At 50.4% G+C, this 18,811-nt stretch overlaps 1 protein-coding gene and 1 pseudogene across 6 annotated transcripts in view; both read right to left on the bottom strand.

Moving 5' to 3' along the window:
* Window positions 1-18,811, bottom strand: part of LHPP (phospholysine phosphohistidine inorganic pyrophosphate phosphatase) — a 148,556-nt gene that overhangs the window by 114,867 nt on the left and 14,878 nt on the right. For all 6 annotated transcript variants that reach the window (XR_004028500.1, XR_004028502.1, XM_003277767.1 and 3 more), the window contains exons 2-5: window positions 14,182-14,369; window positions 9,638-9,791; window positions 1,309-1,372; window positions 254-346 (exon numbers count right to left, since the gene is read on the bottom strand). Coding sequence is in view for 4 of the 6 variants with exons in the window: in XM_003277767.1 (XP_003277815.1) it covers window positions 254-346; window positions 1,309-1,372; window positions 9,638-9,791; window positions 14,182-14,369 (499 nt within the window). In the remaining 2 variants the exon portion in view is untranslated. The remainder of the gene's footprint in view (window positions 1-253; window positions 347-1,308; window positions 1,373-9,637; window positions 9,792-14,181; window positions 14,370-18,811) is intronic.
* LOC115833056 lies at window positions 7,604-8,259 on the bottom strand (annotated as a pseudogene).

Consider the following 18,811-nt stretch of genomic DNA (forward strand, 5'->3'; position numbering starts at 1 on the left):
AAACTCAGGAAAAGCCATAGGCATTTCTGCTTCTTGCTTTCACACTGAAAGTAACTTCACGGTTGAAACTATTCAGTGGATTTCGTTTGCTGTCTTCCTCCTCCTTCCCAGCCAGGTCAGCTCTCACAGGGAGCCCACGCTTGGCTGCCCGGCCAACCCCACAGGCTGCCTGAGTCCTGCAATCCATTCCAAGCTCCAGGGCCTCCCTGACGGGGCTGCCTCCCCCGACCCACTTCACAAGGCGCCAACCTACCTGGTGGGCTTCCACTCCTATCGCTTGCAGGGCAGACTTGAAAAACTCAGGAGAAGGCTTCCCCACCACCTCGGCTTTGATGCCACAGGCATACTGGGAAAAGACAGAGGGACACGGCATGAGTTTGGGATCAAGGAACAGGTGTATGCCCAACCACGGAAACCCTGTCCCAAATGTGTCCCCAAGAGTCAAGGCCCTTGAAGAAGCAGGATGCTGTGGCCTGAGAACTCATCTCACAGGCAGGAGCCTCACAGGTCCAGAAAGGGCTGCCCAGGTCGCTCAGGTTACCTAGCACCAGGCACCCTGCCATCTGCTCAAAGGCCTTACCCACAGCAGAAGGCATCCAAGAGCTGCCCAAACTACAGGGCTCCCAAGGGCCAGCAGAGCAGTGCTCTGCTCACTCGCCTGCAATTCCGTCCTTTCATCCCTTCTCGCCCTCTTCTCCCCTGCCCACTCCCAGCTCATCACAGGCCTCCTGGGCCTCTGCTCGTCTGCCTCTCCTTCCCACCTGACGGCAGGCAGGCAGGAGCTGCTGCAGCTGTGAGGATGGGATGAGATGTGAGGCTGACCTGGGGCAGCTAATGGGACCTGGGCCAGAGTGGACCCAGGGGAGCCCCACCTGGAGGCCTGGCCACAGATGGCCTTGGAAACTGAAGGGGAAGTCAGGAAGGAGGCCAGTGAGGACCTGTCAAGCTTGAGGTGCTGCAGATGCCCAGGGTCAGGAATAAGACCGGTGGTCAGCACTGATACAGAAGCCACAAGCCCGAGAGGAGCGTGGCAGAGAGCAGCTGGGAGAGCGGCAGGGTCCACGGTGGGCAGGGGGGCTGCTCCCACTGGAGGATGGGGAGGACGAGAAGGGAGAGAAGGGGAGGGAGGAGGACAGCTGAGGGCCCGAGGGCCCGGCCAGGGGAGCCCAGAATAGGAAGGCAGCCTTTGTGGAAACACAAAAGGCCATTTGTACGTTAATTAAGCACAGCCTCTTCTCAACAAAGACCCAAAAAGTCCCAGGTGCCCTGAGGTCTGAAGAGAGCTTGGGACAGAACCAGGGCTGGTACCTCAAGCGCCTTCATGTAGGGACCAACGTCCAGCATCAGGCCAGAGGTCTCCTTGTAGTAACGCCTAGGAGAGAGCAGAATGGAGCACGGGATGCTGAGCACGGGAAGCTGAGCACGAGGAGCCGAGCACGGGGAGCTGACTGCAGGATGCTAAGCATTGGGAGCTGAGCACCGGGCCTGTCCCGCTGGCTGCAGAGCCAAGCCGGGGCTGAGGGGCAGTCCAGGCGCTACGCTGAGAATGACTGCAGGGGACCAGCACCACAGGGCCGGGTGGCAGGCCGCCACACCCAGTGGGGAGAGTGCAGCAACCAGCAGCTCCAGGGATGCCATGGGTCACACAGAACGTGCCCCTGCTGTCAGACTCGTGGGGACCCTGCTGCAATGATTAACAGGGGACCCAGAGGGCAGATGGTTTCAGTTGCTAACACAGAGAATGACAAGTGACCTGTGTCCTGGGAAGGAACAGCAGGTCCACAGGGTATGTGGCGAACCCCTAATTGCTAATAATTAACCCCTAATTGCTGGCTGAAGAAGAGAACTCCATTAGTTCCACAGCACCCTGCTGCATCCCCTATTAGCTGGAGGTCAAGCGAGATGCCAGGTTTCATGGGTGCCAGATGCTTTTATGAGAAGACAACTGTTTCTTCCCCTGTCTCGTGGAGGTGGAGACAGGCTCTGCACGAGTGAGCATTCCTTTCTCAAAATGGCCTCACGGCTCTTTGAGCCCAGTGCTGGCTTGGTGGCTGGCTGCAGCCCCGCCTGGCCAACCCTACACCCTATGATGGCGTCACTGAGCCTCAAGGCACCCACAGTCCAGACACGTGGTGGGCCAGTTTGCTCTGGCTCAACAAAGCCAATTGACTACAATGAGGGGAGAAAGTGGTTTAACCTGCGCTGCTCTGAAGACGCAGTTCATTGAAACCCAAGAATACACAAGGGGGCTTGATTCTTGGAACCACTAAAATGTTTTGCCATCCACCATCACATCAGTTTCCCTCTCCTCCTGCCATGCCCTAGGATTTGGGAGATGTGGAGAAAGCACGTATGCAGAAAACAAGAGGGAAGAAGAGGGCATGCTGACTTGAGCGTTCAGATCTCGCCGCCTTCTAATGGTGTGACTTTGGGTTGCTTACGCCTGTGGGCCTCAGTTTCCTGATCTGTAAAATGGGCAAAATGAACAACAAACAATACCTACCTCACAGATTGCTGTGAAGCTTGAACAAAATAATGCATGCAAAGTTATTAACTTGGTACCTTGCAGGCAGAAACTGCCCAGATGAGATAGGAGAGTATTATTATAAATAACTGCCCACCCAGGCTGACACAGGCAATAAGATATGAGCTGGGGGAAGGAAAAAATGAACACAGCCCTGTTCAGTTTAGGGGGTTGAAATGTGTTCTGTGACCACCTGGGGTGTGAGAACTGAGCTCCTTGGGAGCTGCCCCGGGGCTCCACCACTCCTGGGGACCCTGCCTGTCCCTTTCTGCCCCACCTGATGCCTTGAAGCTGTAGGAGTCACCCAGCCACACCTGTGGGATGAACCGCTCACCCCTGTGCGTCCTCCACTGCCTGCCTCAGATGCTTCCCGGCTAAATTTACAAGCTGGGCTGCAGGTACGGGCTTCAGCCAAACCCGGGCCTTGCCAGGGCTGGTCCCCTGCCACTCCCCTGTTAGGCAGCTTTGGAGCTTGGAGTCTGTTTGTTGAAGGTGTGGGCATCTCCTGTCGTGACGTGGGCTTGGGACTCTCCACAGTGAACCCCAGGCCTGTTCCACAGCCTCCAAGGCTCTGTGCTCTGGGGTCACGGCACAGGGACACAGGCTGGCTGGGATGCTGTGAATGCTCCCAGAGGGGGGACCTGCAAATGCCCTCCCTTTTAGAGTGACCCCCCAAAACAGGCTTAGAAATCTCTAAGTTCATGTCTTAAACGCAGACTTCAAATCTATATTTTGCATTTACATGGCCTAAAAAGGTACTACCTTTTCTTTTTCCCAGTTGGACAATCAGCTACTTTGGTCTGATGATTTCCTTAGTGGGGTCCAGAGTTCTCAGGAAATGGTGAGGGGACACCAGGTCCTGAGGCCTGCACTGGCTGGTGCTGCAAATGGCCCAGGTTACCATGGTCCCCCTTGGCATTAACAACCCCAGATGCTCCACAGCCCTTTGCAGAACTCGGGGACACTCCCAGCCCCAGGCCTGCTCCCCAGGGACTCACAGTCTGGTGGGGAAGCAAAGAAGCCCACAGACAAACTTTAAAGGGCAGGAGCCAGGTGAGGGGCAGTCTGCTTGAACAGGGCGGGGGACAGGCTGGGTTCAGGGAGGCAGGAGAGGCATGGAAAGCTGAGACCTAAGCTAAAAGGAAGTGAAGGGCAGGTCCAGGTCTAGGGAGCACCCTGGAATCCGCTGAGCACCCTGGAATCCGCTGAGCACCCTGCTGAGGACCAGGGTGGCCATGCCACCACAGGCAAGGCCCTGTGCAGGCCCTTGAAGGCCACGACCCTCGTCCCCTCCTGCCCACCTGTGCCAGGAGAAGGAGGGCATCGAGGTGGGTAAGGAAGTGATGTGTGGAAGTAAGCCAGGACAGAGGAAAGAACGTACCCCACACAGGAAATGTTTACCCAGCAACAAAAGAAAACCTGAAATCAACAAAACTACTCCACTGCGACAGGTACAGCTCTGTTTGGGGCTGAGGATTCTGGGGGCTTCTGGGCCCAGACCCCTGTCCCTCAGCTACCCTGGGGCCGGCTGGAGGAGCTAGAGGTTGGGTGGACGGGAGCAAGCACCTCCCATCATCTGGTAAAACCTCCTAAAGGGACCCACGCGGCGCCACTTCCGCTGGCCTCGTGTTCCCTGCAGCCTCTTCTAAAGCAAAAGAAACCTGGATTTTCTTATGTTTAAATTTAGTCCTGGATGGGATTTTAAAAAAACTGAACGTGCAACTTAAAATACACAATCAAAACCTTGTCTTTGCATGCTAATCTTTAGAGTCTAAGGAGAACACGAACTTCCAGAAATCAAAATGAGAAACTTTAACATTTATTTTTTTAAAAACTGAATCTGGGCTTCATTTTATAGTGCCCAGAATTTTTCTTTATTCCTTATTCATTCAGAAAAACAAAAAGGCATCTTGAGGCCAACTGTTACCTGAGAACATTTTTTAGAGACACAGCAAATATAAGCACTTAAAAATTTTTTTTAATATGAAGGCCCGGTAATCTCCACACACTAGAGATGCGATGTATTTTCCCTGTTACTGGTTACTGGTTTAACCCAGCCAACGGCAGCCCCACTTAGGACGTGAATGTTCTAGCCACAAAGAGGAACCCGTGGATGCTGCAAAGAAAGGGGGAAGCCCAGGAGGAGGAGTCAGATGCGATTTTATGCTGTATTCTTCTGCTGTTTCCGATTATTCAGCACAGCCTCCCTGCAAATGACCACTTGACCTTTCCCAGAAGAGCCATTAACCTTCCATAGTCTGTCGGGTAAACAGCTTAATTTTCTGAGAGCGGCATGACAGAAGAAATTACAAAGTCAATTCCCACTCTCAGGTCCAAACAGATGCCAAATGTAAATCACTCCATTTCTGGGAGAGGGACAGTCTGCCCTGGCGCCTCCACCCGCTGCTCCTGCCTCCTTGGTGGGCACCGCTCAGCCTGTGCCCCTGTGTCCTGCAGTGCAGGGTGGACGTCACCAGCAGTGAACCACAGCCGAGGAGAGCACGGTGATGGCAGCTCTTCGAGGGTCCTCGGGCTGTCCTGAGAAGCTGGGACCTAGTCCCTAAAACCGCCGGTTCCTTTCTCTGGTTTTTAAACACCCAGAACCCCCATCAGCAGAGACCCCACTAATCTCCTACTTTAAACAAACCCTTGTCCACTATGACATTTGCTGCAGTATTACAAAGCTGAAAGCGACTGCTTCCGCTTTTTGTTTTTTGTTTTTCCTTTTTCAACAATATACCTGTTCTGACTATTATTATCCATGATCTGGAATAGTGGTTTTGATAATTATGAGACTACTATTTTTTTTCTTTTTTGTAGAGACGGAATCTTACTATGTTGCCCAGGCTGGTCTCGAACCTCTGGGCTCAAGCCATCCTCTCACCTCAGCCTCCCAAAGTGCTGGGATTACAGGCGTGTGCCACCAAGCTCAGCATGAGACATCTTTAAAGAAAAAAGTGTTAACATTAACGAATTACAGCAGAGCTTCTTCATTATGCTTGTTCTCTAGTGAGGTGTTGGTGACTCAAAGGCCTAACGGGTCAGCCTGGGTAAATGAGTTAAGAGACCAGGTTCTGTGGTTTGCTCCATAGCAGCGACCTAAGTTGCAATGGGTGTAAGTTTAAAAAGGGACTACAAGGGTTAACTTAATATGTCCACTTGGCTGGGCCACGGTGCCCAGATATGTGGTCAAACATTATTCTGAATGTTTCTGTGAAGGTGTTTTTGGATGAGATTAACATTTAAATCGGTGAACTAGGAGGAGAGTACATTCCCTTCCGCAATGCAGGTGGACCGCATCCAACCAGTTGCAGGCTTTACTAGAACAAAGACTGACCTTCCCCGAGCAAGAATCTCACCAGCACGCTGCCTTAGGACTCTGCTGCAGCGCATTCCTGAGTCCCCAGCCTGCCAGCCCTGCCCTGCAGATTTTGGACTCGCCAAGCCTCCACAGTCAATCTCTCTACATATCTATATCCTGTAGCTTCGGGCTTCTCTGAGGAACCCTGACTACATACAGGACGCATCTTATTTATATGAGAAACACACTAGAAATTTTTCGTTACTAAAAAGAAAATCCTGTTATTTCTTGAAACATCTTTCACTTGCCCATTTTTGATAGAGACACAGCATGAAGAAGTACTTCTCTACTTTGAAAAAAACACCAAACGGCACACGATCAATGGCAACTGACTCTGCCGTCTGGAGACAGGGACAACAGGGAGGGGCAGGGTCTGCGGTAAACCCTAACTAATGGAGGCAGTGGCTCCAGCGACGCTGCTGCATGTGCAGGAATGTGAGGCTTAGTATTGTCAGATCTTCTGATTCTTCAAGAGAATCCAGAAATCTGGATATTTTGTGTAAAATCTCCCCATTTTTAAACACAGCCTCAAAAATACATTTAACGTTTGTTTTTCGTTTTTTTCGAGATGGAGTCTTGCTCTGTTGCCCAGGCTAGAGTGCAATGGCGCAATCTTGGCTCACTGCAACCTCTGCCTCCCAGGTTCAAGCAATTCTCGTGCCTCAGCCTCCCGAGTAGCTGGGACTATAGGCATGCACCACCACGCCTGGCTAATTTTTGTATTTTCAGTACACAATGTTGGCCAGACTGGTCTCGAACCCCTGGCCTCAGGTGATCTGCCCACCTTGTCCTCCCAAAGTGCTGGGATTACAGGTGTGAGCCACTGTCCCCAGTCCACATTTAAGGCTTGTGTGGGCAAAAAGTCTGCTCTAGAATGTAGCTTAGAGGTAACACGCACAGGGTCTGGGGTTGGCCACGCCAAGTGGCACTCCTGGTCCTATCAGCACTCAATGGCTGGGGGACAGCAGCTTATTTCATCTCCTGTGGCCTCAACAGCCCCACCTGCAAAACGGCAATGACCTGCCTAGAGCCCACAAGGTTGTAGTCAGAATTACACAAAACGGGGTACACAAAGTGCGTGGCAATGGCCAATGGCCAGATAAAAAGTCCCTCCCTGTCTGTTCCATCAGCTGGTCCCGGTACAGCAAGCAGAGGCAGTGAGCGCTGTCACCAGAAGCACCGAAAGCACTGAAGCTCGAAAACACTTCCTCCGCCACGGCCTCAGAATTCCCACACTTCATGAGAAGCTGAGGTAGACACTCCAAAGTGTCCTTGCAACCCTAGGAGCCTGTGATTCTAGAATTCTAGCTGTGTAGAACCCTGTGATTCTAGAATTCTAGGCTGTGCAGAACACTGTGATTCTAGAATTCTAGCTGTGCAGAACCCTGTGATTCTAGAATTCTAGGCTGTGCAGAACCCTGTGATTCTAGAATTCTAGCTTTGCAGAACCCTGTGATTCTAGAATTCTAGGCTGTGCAGAACCCTGTGATTCTAGAATTCTAGGCTGTACAGAATAAATCTGTGCAGCTTTCTGGAAACAACTTGGCAACATGCCTCAAGAACCTCAAAAATACTCGTTCTGTAACTGTATCCGGAGATGTCATCCGAAATGCACCAAGATGCTCATCACAGCCCTAGTACGGTGAAAAACCAGGAACAATCTAGATGCCATCAGCAGGGATCAGTTAGAAAAAAATCGCGCTTTCCAGCCCCGGCCCCGGACCCTACAGCCGCAGAGATGTTGATGCCTAAGAAGAACCAGATTGCTATTTATGAACTCCTTTTTAAGGAGGGAGTCATGGTGGCCAAGAAGAATGTCCACCTGCCTAAGACCTGGAGCTGGCAGATGAGAATATGCCCAACCTTCACGTCATGGGCAGTCTCTCAGGTCCTGAGGCTGCGGGAAGGAGTTTGCCTGGAGACATTTCTACTGGTACCTCACCCACACGTGGATCCAGAATCTCTGCGATTACCACCATCTGCCCCTGGAGAGCGTGTCTGCTACCCCACACCACAGCCGTCCAGAGACTGGCAGGCTGCAGCCTAAAGGTCTGGAGCGTGACCGACCTGCAAGACCCACACGAGTGGAAGCCAACAGAGACACCCACAGACAGGGAGAGACACCCACAGATGAGAAGAGACACCCACAGACGAGGAGAGATACCCACAGACAGACACCCACAGACGGGAGACACCCACAGACACCCACAGATGGGGAGAGACACCCACAGACAGGAAGAGACACCCATAGACAAGGAGAAATATCCACAGATGGGAAAGACACCCACAGATGGAGAGAGACACCCACAGACAGAGACACCCACAGACAGAGACACCCACAGACAGAGAGAGACACCCACAGACAGATAGCCATGGAGAGAAAGAGACACCCACAGACGGAGTGCTGTCCCCCCTGGTGCCAATGAGAAAGCTGAGGCTGGGGCTGGGTCAGCAACCGAATTTCAGTTTAGAGGTATATTTGGTCGTGGATGTGGTCAGCCACCTCAGTAAAACTGGCGAGGTTTATTTTGCATTGAATAAACTTACAAGCAGAAAAAGAAAAAAAGAAAAAAATTACAAGAAGCCAGGTGCGGTGGCTCACGCCTGTAATCCCAGCACTTTGGGAGGCCAAGGTGGGTGGATCATAAGGTCAGGAGATCGAGACCATCCTGACCAACATGGTGAAACCCCGTCTCTACTAAAAATACAAAAATTAGCCGGGTGCGGTGGCGGGTGCCTGTAGTCCCCACTACTCAGGAGGCTGAGGCAGAAGAATTGCTTGAACCCGGGAGGCGGAGGTTGCAGTAAGCCGTGATCACGCCACTGCATTCCAGCCTAGGTGACAGAGCGAGACTCAATCTTAAAAAAAAAAAAAAAAAAAAAAAATACAAGATAGGCACACCATAGATAACCGTGCCCCAAGATATATCCATCTGCTGCATGCTAAGTCATTCACGAATATTGTTTGGTGAACAATAAAAAATGGGTGACAAAACAAGGTCAAATGCTGTGAACATCTCCATCCATAATAGTCTATTCACACAGGAAGCCACTTGCAAGGACATACACCAAAATAGTGACAGGTGTTTTCCTCGTGCAGTGGGACTAAAAATACTTTCTGGTTTCTTCTTTTGCTCATCTGTATTGTCTAATTTTTCTTCAATGAACACGTGCTATCTCAGTGTAAGAAAAATGTTAAAAATTACCAACACTGTTTTGTTTAAGAAAGAGATGGCAAGGCACGTGCTAGAGGTTCAGACAAAACACTGATCACAAAATCACAACTTTACAGAGACCGTGATCTGTGGCCAGAGACTGTCGGTGCCCAGACTGGGTAGGCCCTCAAGCCTATGTTTTACTAATTAGACAACCCTTGAGAGCATTCTCCAGCACCCTGCTATATCCTCTGCAAATGCACCTTCTCCTTCTTTGCTCTAAACTTGGGATGATCAACACTTGGCCTCTGAGATCTCCAGAGGGTCTCCATCTGCAATGACGCCCTCCTCTAGTCTAGACTCCACATAGAAGCTTGATCAACCAGCTCCTGAAGACAGTGTTCCTATTTCCTAAAGAAATGATTAAAGGAGAGGAATAAAGAAATGAAGAAAGCATGAAAAACGGAGGGAAAACAAGGTCACCGGTGCTCCTCCCACCTCCCCTTCTGCATCCTTCTCTGCCTGATTCCGCAAGTCAGAGACTGGCACAGCATCATCTAAAGCACTGAGAAATGACTCTCCCTGGAGCCAACTTACCCTTTTCCCAGTGATATGAGTACAGGATTTTCCAGCTCCATGAGCACCTGGAAGGCGTTATTCATGTTTTGATAAGAAAAGCTTTCTCCTGCGTCTGCAATTACCACACAGTTTGGGTTGGATGTGTCGATCTGATCAAATTCTGAGCGGACTCCTGGAAAGAGAGACAGAGACAGTGCGACGAAGCCCTGGGAGGACGTGGCCTACCTCCCCCTCTCCGACCAGGGACACCTTTTACGAGTCCTCCCCTTTCTCAGATGCTTTTCTTTCCGATCCTCACAGCTACCATGGGAGGTGGACACAGAAGGGTGTCATTCCTGTTTGACAGAGGAGGGAATTAGGCTCCTCACAGAGGGCTTATGAGGAGAAAGGTGGACACACCCAGGACCCCCCATCCCAATACCACATCAGCCCCAGGAGCTCCCTGAGGTCACCATCGCAGGCAGGAAACCCACAGCTTTGCAACTAAGAAGGGAAATCTGCTTAGAAGACACTGAGAGCCTGCAGCAGGAGGAAATGGGGCTGCACAAGCCTTGGAGGGTTGGCACTACTGGTCCCAAACTGTAAGAACCGTTGACACATTTCAGGCAACCCCACACATATGTCCTGAAGAAAAAGCAGAATTCCATCCCCACAGGCCCCAGTTCACCAGCTCCCTTAGGAAACTCTCTTCCTCCTTTCCTTCTTTGTCTTCCCCCATTTTAAATTAAAATACGAAAATTTGCAAGGATATTTCAAATCATTGGCTTTGTGTCTTCAGATCCTAGAAGAAACATGCTGCCATCGCTCTTAGGATTAGATGTTGACCTTTCTAAATTGAAAAGAACCTGAGGCCAGGCGCAGTGGCTCATGCCTGTAATCCCAGCACTTTGGGAGGCCAAAGCAGGCGGATCGCCTGCGGTTAGGAGTTCGAGACCAGCCTGGCCAACATGGTCAAAACCCCATCTCTACTAAAAATACAAAAATTAGCCCAGCATCGTGGCGGGCGCCTGTAATCTCAGCTACTCAGGAGGCTGAGGCAGGAGAATCACTTGAACCCGAGAGGCAGAGGTTGCAGTGGGCTGAGATTGCGCCACTGTATTCCAGCCTGGGCAACAGAGCGAGACTCCGTCAAAAAAAAAAGAAAAGAAAAGAAAAGAAGGAAGGAACTGAAATACACCAATTTCATACCCACCAGAATGGTGAGAATTAAAAAGACTGGTAACACCAAGGTCTGGTGAGGATACTCAACAGCTGCAGCAGATGGAGGAAGTGTAAAATAGTACAATCCCTCTGAAAAAAAGGTCTGGCAGTATTTTATAAAGGTGAACATACACGTACCCTATGACCCAGTAATTTCGCTGCTAGGCATTTACCCAAAAGAACTGTGTAAGAATGTTCATAGCAGATTTGTTCATAATAGACTAAAACTGGTAACAATCCAGGTATCAACAACATGTGAATGGATAAACTGTGGTCTGTTCACTCAATGGAATACTATTCTGCAATAAAAATGAGCAACACTGCTGATACACACAACAATATGGATGAGTCTCAAAAACATTATGTTGGATGCCGGGCGCGGTGGCTCACGCCTGTAATCCCAGCACTTTGGGAGGCCGAGGCGGGTGGATCACGAGGTCAGGAGATCCGGACCACGGTGAAACCCCGTCTCTACTAAAAATACAAAAAATTAGCTGGGCGCGGTGGCGGGCGCCTGTAGTCCCAGCTACTCAGGAGGCTGAGGCAGGAGAATGGCGTGAACCCGGGAGGTGGAGCTTGCAGTGAGCCGAGATCGCGCCCCTGCACTCCAGCCTGGGCGACAGCGAGACTCCCTCTCAAAAAAAAAAAAATTATGTTGGGTAAAAGAAGCCTTACACAAAAGACTACTGTGACGGAAAGGGTTAATTCAGCAGGACTAGGTTGCTCAAACCCTGTACATTCCAAAAAAGGCCTGTCTTCAGGACTGGCTTCTGGGAGATAACCTCTGAGCCACTGCAATGTCCTACCTGGTAAGAGGGGTTTTGTATGCTCAAGGCCTTGGGCCCTGCTCTCTCAGTCCGACCAGATCACTTATGCTAACAGCTTGGCTTACGGTGAACACCTGTTTCTGTATCCCTGAGGCCCTGGCTGAGCTGTATCAGTTTGGACTCCGTGGGGCTGGAGACTGAGTCGCTAAGGTCAGTCACACGGGTGCTAATGTCTACACAAAAACCCTGGACACTGAGGCTCCAGTGAGCTTCCCTGGTGGCCAATGCTTCCCACGTGTTGTCACGCATCATTGCTGGGAGAATCAAGTGTGCCCAGTAGGACTGCACTTCGAAGGGACAACTGGAAGTTCAAGCCTGTCTTCTCCTAGACTTTGCCCCACGTGTCTCCTCTCTTTGCTGAATTTAATCTTTATTCTTTCATGGTAATAAGTCTAACTGTGAGCGTAATACCTTTTCTAAGTTCTGTGAGTCCTTCTAATGAATCATTCAGCCTAGGGGTAGGTAGCATTGGAGGCCCCAGCACAATTATATACTGTATGATTCTATTTACATAAAATTCTAGAATAGGAAAACTTATTGATAATGGAAAAAATCCAAACAGTGGTTGCCTCTAAGGGGACAAGGGGTGGAGACCACCGGGGCAAGGTGCGAGGTAGCTGTCAGAGCTGTCAGTGATGGTGATGGTCTAGCTCTTCACGGGGTTGGGTTCCATGGGTGCATGCATTTGTCAAAACTCAGCAAAAGTACACTCGAGGTGTGTACATTTCATTGTATGTAAATTTTACATCAACAGGAAAAACTGTAAACAAATACCAAACTCTAATGATATGCTGAAGTGTTTAGGGGAGTATACCCATGTCTGCATTTTACTCTGAAATGCATCTAAATAATAACATGGATAGATAGATGCAGGGATGGATGGATATAAAGTGAAGAAAATATCAAAAAATGTCATTGAAAATCTAGGTGAAGGGTGTAAAACTATGCCCAGTAAGACCGGGGGCGACGGCTCACGCCTATAATCCCAGCACTTTGGGAGGCCAAGGTGTGTGGATCACCTGAGGTCAGGAGTTTAAGACCAGCCTGGCCAACACGGTGAAACCCCATCTCTACTAAAAATACAAAAATTAGGCGGGTGTGGTGGCACACACCTGTAACCCCAGCTACTTGGGGGGCTGAGACAGAAGAATCGCTTGAACCCGGGAAGCAGAGGTCACAGGAAGCCAAGATCACACCACTGCTATACTCTAAACTGGGTGACAGAGCAAGACTCTGTCTCCAAAAAAAAAAAAAAAACCAAAACTATTCCAGGTAAAAATTATTTGAACTTTGATGTATGCTTGAAATTTTTCATAAAATGTTAGAAAATCCACCAATGATTGAAAAAAAAAAATTCTAAGTCCGAAAACAAGGATCTAGTTATTGAAAACACGGATGCAGGATTACAGCTGAGGAAGGGCATTCGTCCTCCCTCCAGCCTCCCAGATTTGCCGTCTGCTTGTCTGATTCACTGGCCAAGGCCACCCTCCAAGTGGATGCCCACTTCCCTCTCCTGCTGGCTTCTTCCAGCTCCACTCCCGGGTCCAGCAACCCTTCTCTGGAGGATGGGGCAAGATAATTTTTCTTAAATCTTCTTTCTTTGAAGACCATGTTCTAAAGACACTAGCAGGGATCCTAGATTACAGAGAAAGAATTTTGAGAAACATGATTTCTAAAGGCCAGGCATGTCACCCTTAACTGGCACCAGGGCTATGAAGTCGACATTTCGGCTTTCCAGGGAGCACCCGCCACTTCTTGAGAGACCCCATCTTGCCCTGGAAAGGAAAAAACCATGCTTGCCTCTGCCTAGTGGTTTGTAGAAATAAAAATATCAAGTGCAGAGGAAGGAAGAAGGTGCAGTGGACCAATGGAGAAGTGTGTGGAATTGCTAATGTCTCTTCTTTTTAAATATTCAGGAGGCACCAGTAATATTGTTCCTTCTGCTTCATTCCAAAAAAACCTCCCCACTGAGGGTCAAAGGGGCTCTCTGTTCTTGCATTCAGACTGAAATCAGGATGCAAACCTTGTTCCTACAGCCATTTGCAAACTGTTCCAAAGAGCAGGGCTAGTTTTCACATAGTTGAAGGCTATGGTGCCAGACGTTAGAAGCTATGGACCTCAATGTAGCTTCTCATTTATATTCATTCATTCTCATTCTCATTTTCTCTCTCTCTCTGTCTGTCTCTCTCTCTGTCTCTTTCTCAACAGGAGCTAAAACTCCGCCGCCTTGACAATTCCCTGGTCCCTTGGTCCATCCTAGATCAGAAAAGAGAGCCTAGGATTTTCCTCCCAGGAGCCATCCAGAACCTGCTCTAAGGATCCTCTGGTGTGAGGCCAAGGAATGGACAGGGCTGGGTCCTAACCGGCCCCCAGCCCCAGCAGGAAGTCCCATGAGGTTTTTACTCCCCACCCATGAGTGTTGGTGGCCTAGCTCAGTCAGTGGTTTGGCCCAGTGAAAGAGGCCCTCTGCACAGCCCCCGCCCTGGGAAAGGGGAGCTTTCACCCTCGTGAGGTCCTGGTGTCCAACAGGCCTACCGTCATGGATGAGCAGGTATGGTCGCAGGCCTCGCTCCTTCAGGATCTGGCAGGCAGCTGGTGCCGGGGCGGTCACCTCCCCCTCAGAGATGTCAAATCCCAGCCTCCGAAGCTGCCCCACCAGCTCTGCCTGGGACTTCTGCGACTCGTTGGTGCAGAATCTCACCTTCAGCCGGGAACGCTTCAGTCTGCGGCAGGGGAGACACAGGCCCGGGAAGTCAACACATGGAGTGCTGGGCCTCTGAAAGAGGTTGCGCGGTGATTCTCGAAGGGCATCCAGCAAAGCCCAGAGCAGACCAGGCCACTGCAAGCCCCTGAGGGGGCCCTGGCTGACCCCGGATGTGTTCAGGCTGGGATTTCTGAGCTGAAGCAGATCCCTTCTCACAGGAGCCCCATACCACGCCCCGACAACTCTTTTCCATCCTCACTGGACTTCATACACCTGAGGCTCCCCCGAGGTTCCCCACCTGACCCCCCTTTTCATTGCCTCTCCCCCTGCCTGGGATGCAGCTCTGTCCCCCCACCTCTCTACCTGTGCCACTTCTTTTTTTTTTTATTTCTTTATTTTTGAGAAGGAGTCTCGCTCTTGTCGCCCAGGCTGGAGTGTAGTGGCATGATCTCAGCTCACTGCAACCTCCGCCTTCCAGATTCAAATGATTCTCCTGCCTCAGCCTCCAGAGCAGCTGGGATTACAGGCGCCTGCCATCGTACCTGGCTCATTTTTTGTATTTTTAGTACAGACGGGGTTTCACTATGTTAGCAAGGCTGGTCTCGAACTCCTGACCTCAGGTGTCCCAAAGTGCTGGGATTACAGGTGTGAGCCACCGTGCCTGGCCCACCTGTGCCACTTCTACCCAGCCCCTGAGATCCATGCAATACCTCCTCTCCACAATCCTGCTCAGCCTGGCTAGGGGCCACCTCTGAATGTCCACAGCTATTTCTCTGTCCCTTTCCACCACACTTAGCATTTCCACTTGCAAGTGAGCTGCACATGTCCACGCCTTACTAACTCTGGATCCATACTTCCCAAAAAGTACAAAGGCAGATGGCCCGAGACAGGTTTGTCTTCTCATCACTGTCAATGGAGAAAGGTTTGCCAAAGTCATCAGGGACACCAACTATTCCGGGATGGACAGACAGGACCTGGACCCTGCCCAAACCCAGCCTGGAGGTCTCGTGAACTTGAGGACGCTGCCACTGGCTGGCGGCACTGAGCTTCTTCCCTCCTGCCTTCACAGGAGACCCGCGAATCCAGGCTGCACCTGGGCAAGTTCTCAGAACGCACCAAATGAAATAACATCCACCCTTCTGCAAACTGTCACTGAGCGCCTACTACGTGCCTGGCACTGGCTTGGTGCACAGAGCTGTAGTCGTGAGCATGGAAAAGGTCCCTGATCTCCAGGCCACCATCCAGGGTGGAATAGGAGGAGGGCACCAAACAAGACACCCCGCAAAGGAAGGGCAATTTGTGACTGAGGAGAGACACTATGCAGAATATAAACAGGGTGAGCAGACAGAGGGTGACAAGGTGGGGTAGGAAGGTCAAAGGACGCCTCCCTGGGGAAGCAAGAGAGAGCGCCGGGGTGTGGTGCTTCTGTGCAGGGAGAGGAGGCTGGAGGACCTGGCACCACCAGGAAGGGACCCGAGCGTGCTAGAGGAACCTACAGAGGCAGGCGGGGTGGGTCACTCAGACCTGGGGGGAGGGTGATAGGCAGGACCTGGCTCCCTCGCCAAGATCACAAGAGCCCCTCCTGGACAAACTGGCCCCAACAAGGCAGCAGTCATATTTGACATCTGCACCGAGCTGCAGTGTGGACTTGTGGAAAAGACATCAAGCTGCAAGCCCAAGGGCCAGGAGGCACTTTTAAGAAACCCTAGTGAAATTAATCAGCCATGCTAATTGCATCTGGCACTGTTCTCAGACAGGTCCCGAAACACACACATTCCACTGATCTCCAAAGATGCAGACATCTTGGCTCTTCACCTATTCTTTCAAGTTGTATATTTTTTATAACCTAAGCAATATAGTGTTAAATGCGTAATTTAAAATTTATAGAAAATACACAGAGAGGAGGCATGTGCTCAAGTTTTGTTTACAGATGTGGCCCAATGAAATGAATACACGCAGATTCAACCCACTTACTAGAACTACGGCTTGAAATCAACTTCCATCTGAGCAGGTGAGACCCATCTAAAAACTCAACTCAAACTGAACCCAGTGTGAATGTAATTTATCCATGTTATGGGTGAGAGACTGAATCCCAGAAGCGTCAAGGGCTTTCTGTCCCCTTCTTGAGCCTGAGACTTTGGAGATGAAGCTGATATCTACGCACAATGGAGTCAGGAACAGGAAATCAGCACTCCTGGAGCGCTCCCACATAGTGGGGAAAGGACACAGCCCAGTGTGGGGTCTTAAAGACAGGGGATTCAGGCCCAACTGGAGACCTGAGGGACGGACAAGGAGATGGCAGGAAAGGGCAGGCCAGGTGGTGGGAAGGGCCACCCACTTTGCGCACAGGCAGGTGTGCACTGGCCCCACCCTCTCGGATAGAAAGAACTCGAGCAGCGTGGGGTATGTGGAAGGTGGAGCCAGCAAATGGGACTGGAGTGGAGGACCACTGAGAGGGCAGATAAGGCAGAGCATGGTGGCTCAGGCCTGCAATCCCAGCACTTTGGGAGGTTGAGGTGGGTGGATCACTTGAGGGCAGGAGTTCTAGATCAGCCTGGTCAACATGGAGCAATCCTGTCTCTACTAAAAATACCAAAAAAATTAGCCAGGGGTGGTGGCGGGCACTTGTAGTCCTAGCTACTCGGAAGGCTGAGGCAGAATAATCTCTTGAACCCAGGAGGCGGAGGTCGCAGTGAGCCAAGATCGTGCCACTGCCCTCCAGCCTTCCAGCCTGGGCCACACAGTGAGACTCTGTCGCAAAAAAAAAAAAAAAAAAAGGCAGATAAGCCAGGCACAATTCCCCACTAGTGAGGGAGGGCCCCAAATACAGCCCTGAGTGGTAGTGACAGCTACTGCAAAAAGGTGGCAGGACTCAGCCAATGTCCCTTCCTCCCACCATCCAGTGTGACATTGCCTCCACCCTGTCTGTCAGTTTTTGTTTGTAACACTAACCAGTGTCTCCAATCATCTGATTTATGCATTTGTTGTCTTTCTCACTGGCCTACGAGCTCCAGGAGTTCAGGGATGAATCTGTTCGGGTCTCCACGGCATCCCCAGGGCTTCCCACAGGGCTTGGCACTCCACAATCCCCCATAAACATTTGCTGAATGACTGACTGAGGGAGAAGTCTAAATGACCCCACCCACTACTTCCCTGAGGGTGTCCTGAGCCTGCAGCCTCCTTATAACCCCCAACAGAAACAGACAGGCTTCAGTGGTGAAAACACATGTTTCTGCACTGAAATGAGCCTCCAGACCCCCAGCCCTGGAGCTGACAGGTGCAATTTAGGAAGAAATCTGTAGATCTGCTGACCACATAGTGAAGGCAGACCAGAGGCTGGCAACGTCTTCTTCAATAGGATGGGTGATCCATTCCTTTCTTATTATTTGTCTTTCCTAATCAGAGATTTATGAATTATCAATTACACTTAGTGGTTAATTGCCCTTCATAAAGATAGCTTTTTTTATTTTTAAATTAGGCAGTTAATATATTGTAACTAATAGCGTCACCTTGTACATTATGGATAGATCTCCATTGATTGGCACTTGGAATGCGTGATTTGCACCCAAGTTAATGGAGCAGTTGAGTGAAGAAGTGCAGGGGGTCCCCGGGGACTAATTATTGCTAATGAATGATGATGTGACCTTCTCAGAACAGTGAGCAATCGATGTGACAGTGAGATGACAGTGCCTCGCATCTGTTATTCCAAACACAACTTCAGATGTGATGAAACATGAGTAAGTCACAGAACTCACTTTAGGACTCTTGAGCCACTGGCCTCCTCTGAAATACCAATATAAGTTCATTCAACCTATATGCTCTTATAGTATCAAGTACTAGTTTTAGAGATGAAATCTGTCCCTGAAAAATCTGATGTGAAATGCTGGGGTAAGTCCCCTCCCACTGGGTTCTGTCCTTCTGTGCCCCAGACCACAACCCCCTTTGAGCCATCACCAGAGACCCATTCTGACTACCAGGGACCAGCCCCAGGTTGCCTCTTCCTTATTTTAAATTACTGAAAATAAAGAAAGTATGCACTATTGTTTAAAGAGTAAAATATTAATACAATATTATCCTGAGCCTTGCATCTGGGTAAGGACGGTGGTGTCACTCAGGATCCATGATCTGATTTTGTCCTCATGCCCAAGGTATTTGCTGTCCCTTATGCACCTCCCCAGGGGCCAGGTGCCTGGCTGTCAGGTGGCCCTCAGTAAGTCGTACCCACTGGGTAAACAAGCCTATGAGGCAAGAACCATTATCTCTACTCTAGAAAGGAGAAGATGGAGGCCCCAGGAGACAGAGACCTGACCAAGGTCACACAGCTTGTAAGCAGCAAGGCCTGTGAGCCCAGACGGGGAGTCCTAAACCCCAATGTGACTGCATCTGGAGATGGGGCCTTTGTGGAGTAATTCAGGTGAAATGAAGGCATAAGGCTGGGACTCCCATGATAGGATCAGTGTC

Source organism: Nomascus leucogenys, chromosome 3 (assembly GCF_006542625.1).
Source record: "Nomascus leucogenys isolate Asia chromosome 3, Asia_NLE_v1, whole genome shotgun sequence".
Taxonomy (NCBI): domain Eukaryota; kingdom Metazoa; phylum Chordata; class Mammalia; order Primates; family Hylobatidae; genus Nomascus; species Nomascus leucogenys.